Genomic DNA, 13,305 nt, shown 5'->3' on the forward strand with positions numbered 1-13,305 from the left:
ACACACACACACACACACACACACACACACACACAGAGCTGTAATACACTTTCCCTGTAAAATGATTCTTAAGAGAACAGATTAAAGACAAACTCCTCTTGATAAGTCTCCAGGGTCCCAATTTCATTCAGTTAGGAAACTCGGCTCCCAAAGAAACAGACCGGAAAATGCAAGGATGGGAACTAGGTCTGGAGGTTTCCAGAGCCACACCAGTACACAGTGATGACTATCATCTAACCTGCAGCTATGGGCCCCAGCCTGGCCTCGGTGGAGGCTCTTCTAGAGTACAAGCTAGACGAAGAACGTTAGGCCAGTCTGTTTCTTCCCAACCCCCTGGCAACAGGAGCTTTATGATGGTGCCAGAGATAAAAGCCAGGTAGTTCTAAGTTCAGGTAATGGAGGTTGCACAGGAGAGGATGATTATAAAAATCTGAAAAGAGGAAATGGCGAGAAGGATGCCTTTGATGCCTAGCCAACGTTCCTGATTACAAAGGTAAAATTGTAGCAGGCAGTAAAGTTACCTGGCCAAGGCCTAGGTGAAGGTCTGTGCCTGGAATCAGAGAACTAAGAGGTTATTGCCGCAGAGGTGGGGGAGGAGAGCCCGCCGGGAAACAGGAGACAGAAAAGAAGGCCTTGCAAAAAGCACACGCCCCAAGAGGAGGAGATGCTGTGGATAAGTAAGGCCAGCATTAAGTTGGGGCTCACTTGAGCCCTGGAATGCCCTTTGTGAGGAGGTAATGAGATCACATGGCTTCCTTCACGGGAAGGAGGCGGGCTGAGAACTGGAAGAGCTTGTTTAGTAAGGTTTGGGGGGCTGAGAACAGGAGAGAAGTGACCGTGGATAATTAGCTCTCCCAGACTGCGCCTTGCGGAATGCTGGCATTTAGAAGCACTGTTGACCGCCAAGGGAAAGAGTCAGAAAGGGCTTTGTCTCTTCCAGGAATAAGAACAGATTTATTATTATAGGTGCAGTAATAAAACCAGCTCCCATTTAATGAGCACTTACTAAGTGTTGGGCTCTGTGCTAGGCCCTGACTATCCATTATCTTTAGTCTTCACCGCAATCAGGAAGCACTTTTGTTTCCATTCTGAAAGTGAAGAATATGAAACTCAGAAAGGTCAAGTAACTCGCCCAGGGTCACACAGGTAAATAATGTAGTTAGAATTTGAACCTTAGGTCTGTCTTGGGAAAGACAGGAATTAAATCAGAACAAGTAAAAGAAGCAAGGCAGAAAACAGACTCAAATATGAAATATGTATGAAATACACCTGTGATCCCAATAATCAGGAAAACCATGAATTCAAAGCCAGCCTGGGATATATAACAAGACCCTATCTCAACAATAAGATGATACTGGGCACTGGTAGCTCATACTTACAATCCTAGCTAATCAGAAGGCAAAGATCTGAGAATCTCAGTTCCAAGCCAATCCAGGTAGATAAATCTAAGGCTCTGTATCTCCAATTACCCCAGGGGAAAAAAAGCCCAAACTATAGGTATGGCAAGTGGTAGAGTGCCAGCAGTGAGCAGAAAAGGCCTAGCAAGATTGTGAGGCCCTGAGTTCAAGCCCCATTACCGTAATGGCATGGGGGAGGGAGGGAATCCCCATCCCTCCAAGAGTCCACCACTCCGAGACAGTCTCAAGTAAAAAGATGGATTTATTGAGGAAGTTCGGATGGACTGGTCCCAGGTTTCAGAAAAACATATAACACAGAACAGGACAGTGGCACAGAGACTTACTTCCGGAGGATTTCCAAGTACCAACAAACCAATTCAGCTCCAATGGAGAGCTGAATTGGGATGCCATGGGGACGACAGACACAAAAACATGTGGCATGGCATAATGACACCTGAGCTGGCCTGCCCTTAAATAGGGTCAGGTCAGGGGGCAGGGTCACAGGAAGCTCACAGTTCCGAGCACTTGACCGACAGGTTCAGTAACTTACAGGCCTTGTGCCCACCCCTGTCTCTAGGGGTCTAGGAACTCCCATTACCTGGGGATGGGGCTTCCCTTCCAGTAGAAATCCAGGCACGCCCATCAAGAACCAGCGTGCAGACTGGGGGGCGGGGCACTATTGTTTACCGGGAGAGAAATCTTCCCGGGCCTCTGAGCAGAGGGGGCTGGGGAGATAGTGGAGATGGAGTCAGCTTCTGCCCTCTTTCGCTGGCCAGATCTGACCTCCGTATTACAATTACCTGTACAATAATAAATAAATAAATAAATAAATAATGGGTAGATGGATAGATTATAGATATTTGGATAAATAGATTGACAAACAGGCTGGGCATGATGACAGACATCTATAGTCCCAGCTCAGAAGTCTGAAATGGAAGGATCAGTTGAGTCTTAGAGAGTGACATGGGTTTGAGGGGCGGGGGTTGCACATCTTTATGTAGGAGTGTAAATGGTATGCAAAGCCAAGGTGATTTGGACAGTGAAAGCAGGAACTCTCCCTACCACGCCTTTGTGGGATACTGCAAGCCCTGCTTTTAGCCCCTCTTCTGGTGTCATTGAGAAGCCAGGTAGCCACAGGTGAAAACCACATTGCACTCTTGTTATTTGGAATCCTAAGGAGGCCAATGGGTCTGAGCTGTCTCCCCCTCTGAAGCCTTCTCCTGACTGAAGTGGCTGGAAGAAGGAGGGCAAAGATGATCTTGGTAACACACAACCGCCCAGGACTGGCACTGCTTTGCTAGGTGGTGAATAGGAATGTCTGGTTGTTTCAAGGAATCTTCCTTTCAGAGTGTCTCGAAAATTCCAGTATTTTAGGAAAACAAGAATGTCCAAGGAGCCACCCCTCCCGCCCCAGATGTTTGCTCTTGTCAGTCACCACAAATATGTCCCTTGTTCTGACACAGGTGTTGCCTTGATGTTTATGCAGACACACTGTCTCTCCAGGGGCCCACCCCTTCGGGGCACAGCCACAGGTCCCCATACTTGGTACATCTCAGTCAGTCTCCTTAGAGACTTTGACCACCCCTTCCCCCAGGCCAATCTCTCCACTCCTTTCTGCCTTTAGGATACTTACATTTTCTCAATGAGTTCATTTCCCCTTACAAGCCTAGAAGAGAGTCTTGTGCCAACATTTGCTTTTGGCAAATAGCCCTGAGGCAGGGGTATAGAAGGTGAGGCTACCTTCTGGAATGGAGAAAAGGAAAAGACACAGAACAAAATATTCATAGCTCTCGTTGTTGTTTTGTTTTGGTGTGTGTGTGTGTGTGTGTGTGTGTGTGTGTGTGTGTGTGTGTATGTGTATACAATCCTGGGGCTTGAACTCAGGGCCTAGGTGCTGTCCTTGAGCTGCTTTTGCTCAAGGCTAGCACTCTACAACTTGAACCATGGCTTTTTGGTAATTTATTGGAGATAAGAGTTTCAAAGGGGGTTGGGAATATGGCCTACTGGTAAAGCACTTGCCTCATATACATGAAGCCCTGGGATCAATTCCCCAGCACCACATATATAGAAAAAGCCAGAAGTGGTACTGTGGCTCAAGTGGTAGAGTGCTAGCCTTGAGCAAAAAGAAGCCAGGGACAGTGCTCAGGCCCTGAGTTCAAGCCCCAGGAATGGCAAAAAAAAAAAAAAAAGAAAGAAAAAACCAAAGAGTCTCAAAGGACTTCCCTGCCCAAACTGGCTCTGAATGGTGAGCTTCCTGAGTAACTAGGATTACTGGCATGAGCCACTGACTCTCAGCTTGTTTTTTTGTTCTTTCAATACATTAGGAAAAAACTCAATTATCTTTATTATCCTAAGATATTATTGAAAGCAAACACCAAAGTCTCTGGACCACTCCTTCTTCAAGTCCTCTCCCAAAGTAACCATGATCAAGACTGGTGTTAGCTCTGATTGTAGACCTTCCATAGTTACTCAAGAAATACTGAGAGCTGGTGTGTGGCAGGCACAGAAGAGACAATGGGAGCCAGATTGCCTCTAGGCAAGAGGAAAGGGAGCTGAGAATTCTAATACAGTGGGGGAAGTCTATGATTAGGGAAATGCAGGACCCAGCCACAAGTGCCAAATGTGTTTAGGGAAATGAAGCAAGTTGTTATTTCTGGACATGGATTGCCAGAAGGGAAGAGATGTGCAAAGGGAAAGTAAGCTGTGAGGCAAGGCCTGAACCCAGAACCCAGTCCAGCCTTTTAATTTATGTGTAAGAGTGCATACTTGGAACTGGGGGGTGTGGCTTACGTAGTATACCGATCGCCAGATGTGAATAAAAAAGCCAAGCAAGAACATAAGGCCCTGAATTCAAGCTCCAGTACCAGTCCCCCCTCCCCTCCAAAAAGTGTAATTCATACAGAAGCTTGAAAACGTGAACTTAGAGCTTAGTCTCTGTCCCTGAGCTTTTTTTTTTTTTTTTTTTTAACTCAAGGCAGATGCTCTACCTAACTTGAGCATTTTTTTTTTTTTTTTTTTTTTGGCCAGTCCTGGGCCTTGGACTCAGGGCCTGAGCACTGTCCCTGGCTTCTTTTTTTGCTCAAGGCTAGCACTCTGCCACTTGAGCCACAGCGCCACTTCTGGCTGTTTTCTGTATATGTGGCACTGGGGAATTGAACCCAGGGCCTCATGTATACAAGGCAAGCACTCTTGCCACTAGGCCATATCCCCAGCCCTGAACTTGAGCATTTTAGTGGTTAATTGGAGATCAGAATCTCAGACTTTCCTGCCCAGGCTGGCACTGGTTTTGGACTGTGAGCCTCAGATCTCAGCCTCCTGAGTAGCTAGGATTACAGGTGTGAGCCACCAGAGCCCTGCTTTGAAAGACCTTTAAGTAAGAGAGTAACATCTGGGGCTGGGGATATAGCCTAGTGGCAAGAGTGCCTGCCTCGGATACACGAGGCCCTAGGTTCGATTCCCTAGCACCACATATACAGAAAACGGCCAGAAGCGGCGCTGTGGCTCAAGTGGCAGAGTGCTACAGCCTTGAGCGGGAAGAAGCCAGGGACAGTGCTCAGGCCCTGAGTCCAAGGCCCAGGACTGGCCAAAAAAAAAAAAAAAAAAAGAGAGTAACATCTTTAAGTAGAGAGTAGCATTTCAGACCATCTTGGCTGTAGTAAAGAGAAATGCATGGGGTGGGGTGCCCCTAGTTTGGTTACTTTAGCAGATCAGGATAGCAGTGACAGTAGGATGCCTTAGAGTGTATTAAAGTAGCCATAGGGAGAGTGGAAGAATGCAGACAAATAAGAAAAATGATTAGGAGATAGAATTGTTAGAATTGGTCATTGATTGGATATTGGTAGCTGGAGGAGAAATGGAAGAAGTAGAGATGGTAACAGATGGAAAGTGGCTCTGAGTCCTAAAATAGTCAACACTGGACAAGCAGTTTGCGGGATAGAATGATTCATTCTTTTTTTAAAAAGGGATTTATTCTAATCACACGTGCAAAAACCTATAATTGAAAAGGCAAATTTTCTTGGCAGGTATCATATCTTCAAAGTCAAATGCAATTTGGGGGAGGTGGGCGGATCTTACTACATAGCCCAGGCTGGCCTTGAACTCTCCATCTTTCTGCTTCATCCTCTTGAGTGCTGAGATTACAGGTGTGTACCACCATGCCTGGTTTCTGGGCTTTTTGTTTTGTTGGTGGTGGTCGTAGGGCTTAAACTCAGGGCCTAGGTGCTATCCCTGAGTTTTGTTTTTTTGTTTTGCCAGTCCTGGGGCTTGGACTCAGGGCCTGAGCACTGTCCCTGGCTTCTCTTTGCTCAAGGCTAGCACTCTACCACTTGAGCCACAGCGCCACTTCTGGCTGTTTTCTGTATATGTGGTGCTGGGGAATTGAACCCAGGGCTTCATGTAAAGCAGTCAAGCACTCTTGCCACTAGGCCATATTCCCAGCCCTCCCTGAGTTCTTTTGCTAAAGGCTAGTGCTTTACTTCTTGAAGCCACAGAGCCATTTCCTGTTTTTGAGTAGTTAATTGGAGAGTTTGAGTGGTTAATTGGAGAGTCTTTTGGAGACTTTTCAGCCCCAGGTTGGCTTCAAATTACAACCCTCAGATCTCAGCCTCCGAAGTAGCTAAGATTACTAAGATTACAGGCATGAGCCATTGGTGCCCAGGGGACTTTTTTTTTTTTTCCTACTTTTTATTTCTTCTGATCTCTGCAATTTCCTAACTAGGTAATCTTGGGCTTGTTATTTAACCTTTTAGTACCTCAGTTTTTCATCTTCAAAATAGGGGTAATAATAATTTCTACTCTTATTTTTTTCTTTCACTTGTTTGTTCTGGTACTGGTCAGCCTGGGTTCTATTCCTTGGCCTTTTTGCTCAAGGCTGGCACTCTATCACTTGAGCCAAAGATCCACTTCTGGCATTGGTGGTTATTGGAGATAAAAGTCTTTCCTGCCTGGGCTGGTTTCAAACTGTGATACTTAGATCTCTGCCTCCTGAGTAGCTAAGATTACAGGCATATGTATTCAGCAAATGCTTTGCATTTCATAGCATTGAGAGGATGAAAAGAGTCACTACATCAAGTGTTTAGAACAATCTCTGGCCCACAGTATTTGTTCAATAAATATAAACTTAGATCTTTCTCCCCCCCTTTTTTTTTTCCCAGTCCTGGGGCTTGAACTCAGGGCTTGAGCACTGTCCCGGCTTCTTTTTCCTCAAGGCTAGCACTCTATCATTTGAGCCACAGCACCACTTCCAGCTTCTTCTGTTTATGTGGTCCTAAGAAATTGAACCCAGGGTTTCATATGTGCTAGGCAAGCACTCGATCACTAAGCCACATTCCCACCCTAAATTGCTATATCTTATGCACCTCTTCCTCATTATTGTTACCATGGATGATGGAGGGTTCATGCCATCCATAGGGAGTTTCAAACTCCAGGAAACGAGTCAGACAGAATGAAATTCTAATCTCCTGTGACCTGGATGATCCCGAGCCTCACAGTTCCATTCTTATGGGTAAATGTTAACACCTACCTCATAGTGAGAGGCACAAAGCTCTGGCATGCAAGAGACATTTACTAATAGTTAATCTCCTTCCCTTCCTTCTTCCATATTTGTTGGTTCAGAACCAGGCAAATCAGGTGACTCTTGACACCTTGTTTTTCTCTTTCCTCTTATGAGAGGCACCCCATAATACAGCACTACTGTGTGAATGCTGAGACCTGGGGCGTTGGGGGTGTGTGGAATGGTGGGCAAATATGGGTTCATCCTCTGTACAGACTGCACTTCTTCCAAGTAACCTCCACCTTTCCCATTTGGTCCTCTGGTCAGTGAAAGGCATCTTGGGGTCATCATGGAGAAGCTGGCCTGTAAGGGGAGGGGAGAAGCAAGCAGTGGACTTTGGGGCTCTCATTTGTCCTTCCTGAAGGACTAATGCGAGCCTGTTGGAGCAGCTGACTTCTGATTCCCTATCACAACATATCTCTGTAGTCACCAGAGTAATCCTTCTTCCCCTGTTTCCGGCTGTGTGGCCTGGCATACTGGTCTCTCCAGCCTCATTTCCTCCCTCCCTTCTCATGGCAGCCTATCATCCTACACTCTCTCCCTACCTGGTACATGGGCACGGGTGGTTTCCTAAGCTAGGAATGTACCCTTCCACTCCCACTCCCTTTGCTTGGTCCACTCTAGGTGAAAAACACCATCTATTCACCCTACAGGGAAATTATCAAGTGACCTCTTACAATAAATTCTCTGTTCTGCCCTATGAAATAGATGATGAATTTCCCTGTGGTGTCCTATAATAGGCCCTTGAACAAACTAGCATCAAAACACAACAGCACAGGGTGTTCACCTGCTTGTCTTCTGAGCTTCTTTAAGGCGAGGAACCGGACTTATTCGACATTGACACCTCAGTGTGTTGGGCAGCGTCTGGCGCCATGGAGCCTTCAGGGTAGATAGAATTAAGAAATGAATGGCTACATGGTTGGGCGGATGGGCAGGTGGAGAGACTCATACAGCTTGTTGAGCCAGTATCTACAGTGTCACTAAAGTGAGAACAATCTCAATTTTATGCCAGCCATTTTTCTTTTGTTTTGAGGACAGAAGTACATAACCTTTCTCCCCAAATAAACACCTATCACCACCAGACTAGTAATCCTGAAATTCTGGAAGTAACTATGTAACTCTTTCCTCTCTCTCTCTCTCTCTCTCTCTCTCTCTCTCTCTCTCTCTCTCTGTCTTACACACACACACACACACACACACACACAGAAAATAAAAGAAAGTGGCCGTGCCTGTGCTTTTCTGTCCATCATTGATATTATCATCTTAGTAAATTTTAAAATTCTCCATGGTTCCTCTGATCATTCTTTCTTGAAGCCCTTCAGATATCAGCCTCCTGGGGAGCTGGGAGGGAAATGTCAGCAGCTCCTTTAAAGAGGGAATCTATGGTATGGGAGTCCTGGCCCATAGGCATATACACACGACCAAATACATCCTTCTTTATTCTCTTAGTGCTCTAAAATTTGAAAATTAGACTCATATGGGCCTTAAAATAATCTTGCATGAGAGGAGAGTTACATCCTTCAAAGGGATCCTCAGATTTCCAGTAGCACATGACCCACTTCCCCCTTAGTGGTTGCTCAACACCAGCTGGGTTTAGAGGTACGGAATCTGAATGTGGACCTGCCGTATTCATAGGGACAGGAATGGTACTGGTCCAGGCTTCAGTCTTAGCCAAACTTTATCCCAAGATCGTTTCTTCTCCCTGTCAGCATCTTGCTTGATCCCACTATGGCACAGTGAGACAAGCAAGGTGCATTGAGTTAGAACACGGGGGCGGGGGGGGGGGTGAGAGTCTGTGGGGAAATTAGAAGGTAGGAGCCAGGAGAGGAGCCTCTTGCCTCCAGTCCATTTGGAAAAGTAGGGCTTGAAGGCTGTTGGAGTTACTTTGCCACAGGCTTGTCATTTAGGCCCCCTCCCTTTCTTTGCCCTCAGCCCTTCATGTCCTTGACCCCAGAACCCCAAGGGGAAACTAGTGATTACTAGATTATTAGGAAGCACTAAGACCTTAAGAGATCTACCTGAAGCTGACCTAGAATGGCATAGAAATGCCTGGTTCTCCCAGTACATGCCTACTCCCTAACCTGGGTCTTTGTCTCTGCAGTCCCATCCTCTGTACCTGTGTAATGCCAGTGATGACGACAACCTGGAGCCTGGATTCATCAGCATCGTCAAGCTGGAGAGTCCTCGACGGGCCCCTCGCCCCTGCCTGTCATTGGCCAGCAAGGTAGATCCATACTTGATCCCCCTCCATATGCTTTGATCTATACCCAGCTCGGGGCTATAAGAAGCCTTTGTTCTCTTTTAGCTCCTTGTCTTCTAAGAGTGATGTACCTTCAGGTTTTCCTAACCTGACAGGTCAGAGAGAGGTAGAAATTCCTTTCTTCATCAACCAGCATCAGAAGAACTTCATGGCTTTTATCCCAGTATAAGCCTGACCACCTTTTTCTCCATCACGGAGGGGTGCCAAGCCCCTTTCCCTTGCCAGCAACAAAGCAAAGATGAGTTTTTTTCTGCGGGGTGTCGGTGGCTCACGCATGTAATCCTAGCTGCTCAAGAGGCTGAGATCTGAGGATCATGCTTCAAAGACAGTCTGGCAACAAAGTCTTTGAGACCCTTGCCTCCATTTAACCACCAGGAAACAAAGATAGAGCTGTAGTTTAGAGTGGTAGAGTACTAGACTTGAGCAAAAAAACGTCAGGGACAGCATCCAGGCCTTAAGTTCAAGCCCCATGATGGACCAAAAAAAGTAGGGTTTTTTTTTTTTTCCATCCTGAGAAACATTGACAGAGGACTTCTGTAAGAACAGCAAAACAGAAGCTGTTATCTCAACCCTTAAAAAGTTTACGTGTTTCCTCTGATGTTGCAAACTGCTAGCCTGCAAGCTAGCTTTGGTTTGCAGAGCTATATTTAGCTCAGGCTAATTGTAAATAACCTTTTCAAATAAATTAATTGCCACATTTAAAAATAATAATAAAAATGCTAGCAACTGAAAATTTTAGCTATGCAGGAGGCTGAGATCTGAGGATCATGCAGGAAGGTGTGAATCTCTTATTTCCAATTAACCAGCATAAAGCTAGAATTAGAGCTTTGGCTCAAGTTGTAGAGTGAAAAAAAGCTATGGGGCAGCACCCAGGCCTTGAGTTCAAGCCCTAGTACACACACACATACACACACACACACACACACACACACACATACATACACACACTTTTTGAAAATACTAGCAAGTGCTGGGCCCTGATTTTAAACCCCAATACTGGGAGTGGGCGGGAAGGGGGGGGGAGAAAAAAGACTTGAATATGGTCTATTAAAATCCAGATTTTTTTTGCCAGTCCTGGGGCTTGAACTCAAGGCCTGAGCACTGTCCCTGGCTTCTTTTTGTTCAAGGCTAGCATTCTGCCACTTGAGCCACAGTGCCACTTCTGGCCTTTTCTATATATGTGGTGCTAAGGAATTGAACCTAGGGCTTCATGTATATGAGGCAAGCACTCTTGCCACTAGGCCAGATTCCCAACCCCTAAAATCCAGATTTTTGACAGGCACTGGTGGCTCATCCCTGTCATCCTAGCTACTCATGAGGCTGAGATCTGAGGATCATGGTTTGCAGTCAGCCTGGGCAGGATAGTCTGTGAGACTCTTATCTCCAGTTAACCAGCAAAATGCTTGAAGTAGAGCTGTGGCTTAAGTGATTGTATACTAACCTTGAGCAAAAAGTGCTCAGACTCTGAGTTTGAGAGCTAGGACCGATACACACACACACACACACACACACACACACACACACACACACACACACACACACACTAAAATTCTGTCACCTAGAGTTCCTGCTGTTCTTTTGCCACAGAATGTGTTTCACAGATGGGACACTGGCAAGCTGGGAGGGTGCGGCCACAGGAGGCTTTCTCCTCATCCTCTGACAGTCTGCTGCAGGAGAGTTGGGAGTAGACATTGTGAAGAAAGGAACACAAGGTCGGGGCCCTGGGTGTGCTTGTTGGGCCTCTGTTTCCATTGCCATACAATGGGATTTTAATCGCTTATCCCCAGGATTTTTGTAAGGATGAAAATAATGTATTTCAAGTGCCAAATGATTCCTAAGCCAAAACAAACACAAAACCAAAAACAGTTAGGGGGTTAGAAGGAGTGCCTTGGCAATTGCCTTATAACCACAGCCTTTGTTTCCTCGCTGCACTTGAACCTTACCTGGTTTGTGACTCAGACTTTTTGTCTCTGCGACAAAATACCTAGGGAGTGGGGGCGGCGGGGGGGGGGGGGCAAGAAAGCTTCAGGGAAGGAATTTTTTTAAAAATTTCAACCAGTGGGTCTGGGGATATGGCCTAGTGGCAAGAGTGCCTGCCTCGGATACACGAGGCCCTAGGTTCGATTCCCCAGCACCACATATACAGAAAACGGCCAGAAGCGGCGCTGTGGCTCAAGTGGCAGAGTGCTAGCCTTGAGCGGGAAGAAGCCAGGGACGGTGCTCGGGCCCTGAGTCCAAGGCCCAGGACTGGCCAAAAAAAAAAAATTTCAACCAGGGGCTAGAAATATGGCCTAGTGGTACAGTTCTGGCCTCATATACATGAAGCCCTGGGTTCGATTCCTCAGCACCATGTATATAGGAAAAAGCCAGAAGTGGTGCTGTGGCTCAAGTTGTAGAGTGCTAACCTTGAGCAAAAAGGAGCCAAGGACAGTGTTCAGGCCCAGAGTTCAAGCTCCATGACTGGCAAAAAAAATTTTTTTTTCAACTGGTCTTGGGGCTTGAGCTCAGGGCCTGAGTGTTTCCCAAGAGCTTTTCCTTTGCTCAAAGCTAGTGTTCTACCATGTGAGCTATGGCTCTACTTCCGGCTTTATGGGAGATAAGAGTCTCACAGACTTTCCTGCCTGGGCTGGCTTCCAACTACGATTCTCAAATCTCACAGCCTCCTGAGTAGATAGGATTACAATTGTGAGCCATTGATACCTGGACAAGACTTATTTTGACTTGACAGTTTCAGAGGTTTCAGTCTGTTGTAGACGGATTCCCTGTTTCTGGGTCTGTGGAGAAGCCCTACACCATGGTGGAAAGGGCAGGGCAGAGCAGGGCAGTTCATATGAAGATGACCAGGAAGTAGAGGGAGACTGTCTCTGCTAGCAGCCTTTCTCTTTTATCACCTTCTATTTCATCTGGGCTCTCATCCTATGAGATGGTGCTGCCCACATTCCCCCCATCATTAATCCTCTCTCTGGAAGCACCTTCACACACACACCCAAAAGGTGTGCTTTTACTAATCTTCTAGATGTTCAATTTAATCAAATTGACATTTAAGCTTAACCATCACACCTGGCTTCTTTTCATCTCTCTGGGACTTGCTCAAGCCTTAAGCTCACCAGTGGCTTCTGTCTGGTCAGGTTCAGGGTTTCCCTTAGGTCTCACCCTGTGACCTGTCTGGGTAGCTCCTTCTTGGGGCACCCTGGTTGAGCCAAGCCTCAGAGGTCTGAGACAGTGGGTCTTTAACCTACTTTGAGTATTTTGCAAGTCCCTTAGGCTTGACTGAAGTACTAAAATGTTTTGCTTTTGGCTTCTGGAATTCTCTAACTTCAAATTGTTAATGCAAATTATCTCATAGGAAAATGAATTGTACACAAAAATGTGGTATATATGTGGTGTGTGTGTGTGTATACTGGTTGGATTTTTTGCTCCTAGCAAGTGCTCTACTATTCGAGCCATGCTTCCATTCCAGCTTTCGTGGGTTGTTTGGGTTTTTGTTTGTTTGTTTGTTTGTTTGAAAAAAAATTGAAGGATGAGTCTCCTGGGCCAGGCATGGGTGGCTCACACCAATAATCCTAGTTACTTAGGAGGCTGAGGTCTGAGGATCAAGGTTTGAATCCAGCATAGGACCGCGAGACTCTCGTCTCCAACAAAACCTGGAAGTGGAGTTGTGACTCAAGGGACAGAGCACTAGCTTTGAGGAAAAAAATGCTTGGAGACAGCACCCAAGCCCTGAGTTCAAACCCCAGGACCAAGCCCACAAACAAAGAAGGATGGGGAGAATAATAGGACTTATACACAAATACTCATGAGTATTTAATGAAATATTACAGATGGAAGCTCCTATTCTAAGTACATAGTAATCATTCAATAAATTATTGTGATTAGTACTCTGTCATAATAGACATTATCACATTTTATGTATGCATATGAGATTTGGCGGGCATAAAGGAGGCACTGGGGATTGAGCTCAGAGCCTTGTGTATGCTAGGCATCCACTCCACCACTGAACTGTATTCTCATCAACTATCCTATGCTTTTATGGGATACCAGGTTAGTTTTAATTTTTTTCCCTAGGGGTTATCTCTCTTGTTTGTCTTGGAAAGCTT

At 46.0% G+C, this 13,305-nt stretch overlaps 1 protein-coding gene across 2 annotated transcripts in view; it reads left to right on the forward strand.

Annotated features, from left to right (window-relative positions):
* Nucleotides 1-13,305, forward strand: part of Rnf43 (ring finger protein 43) — an 81,187-nt gene that overhangs the window by 51,120 nt on the left and 16,762 nt on the right. For both annotated transcript variants that reach the window (XM_048365248.1, XM_048365249.1), the window contains one exon: nt 9,050-9,172. In XM_048365248.1, coding sequence (XP_048221205.1) covers nt 9,050-9,172 — 123 coding nt within the window. The remainder of the gene's footprint in view (nt 1-9,049; nt 9,173-13,305) is intronic.

This window comes from Perognathus longimembris, chromosome 17 (genome assembly GCF_023159225.1).
Source record: "Perognathus longimembris pacificus isolate PPM17 chromosome 17, ASM2315922v1, whole genome shotgun sequence".
Classification (NCBI taxonomy): domain Eukaryota; kingdom Metazoa; phylum Chordata; class Mammalia; order Rodentia; family Heteromyidae; genus Perognathus; species Perognathus longimembris.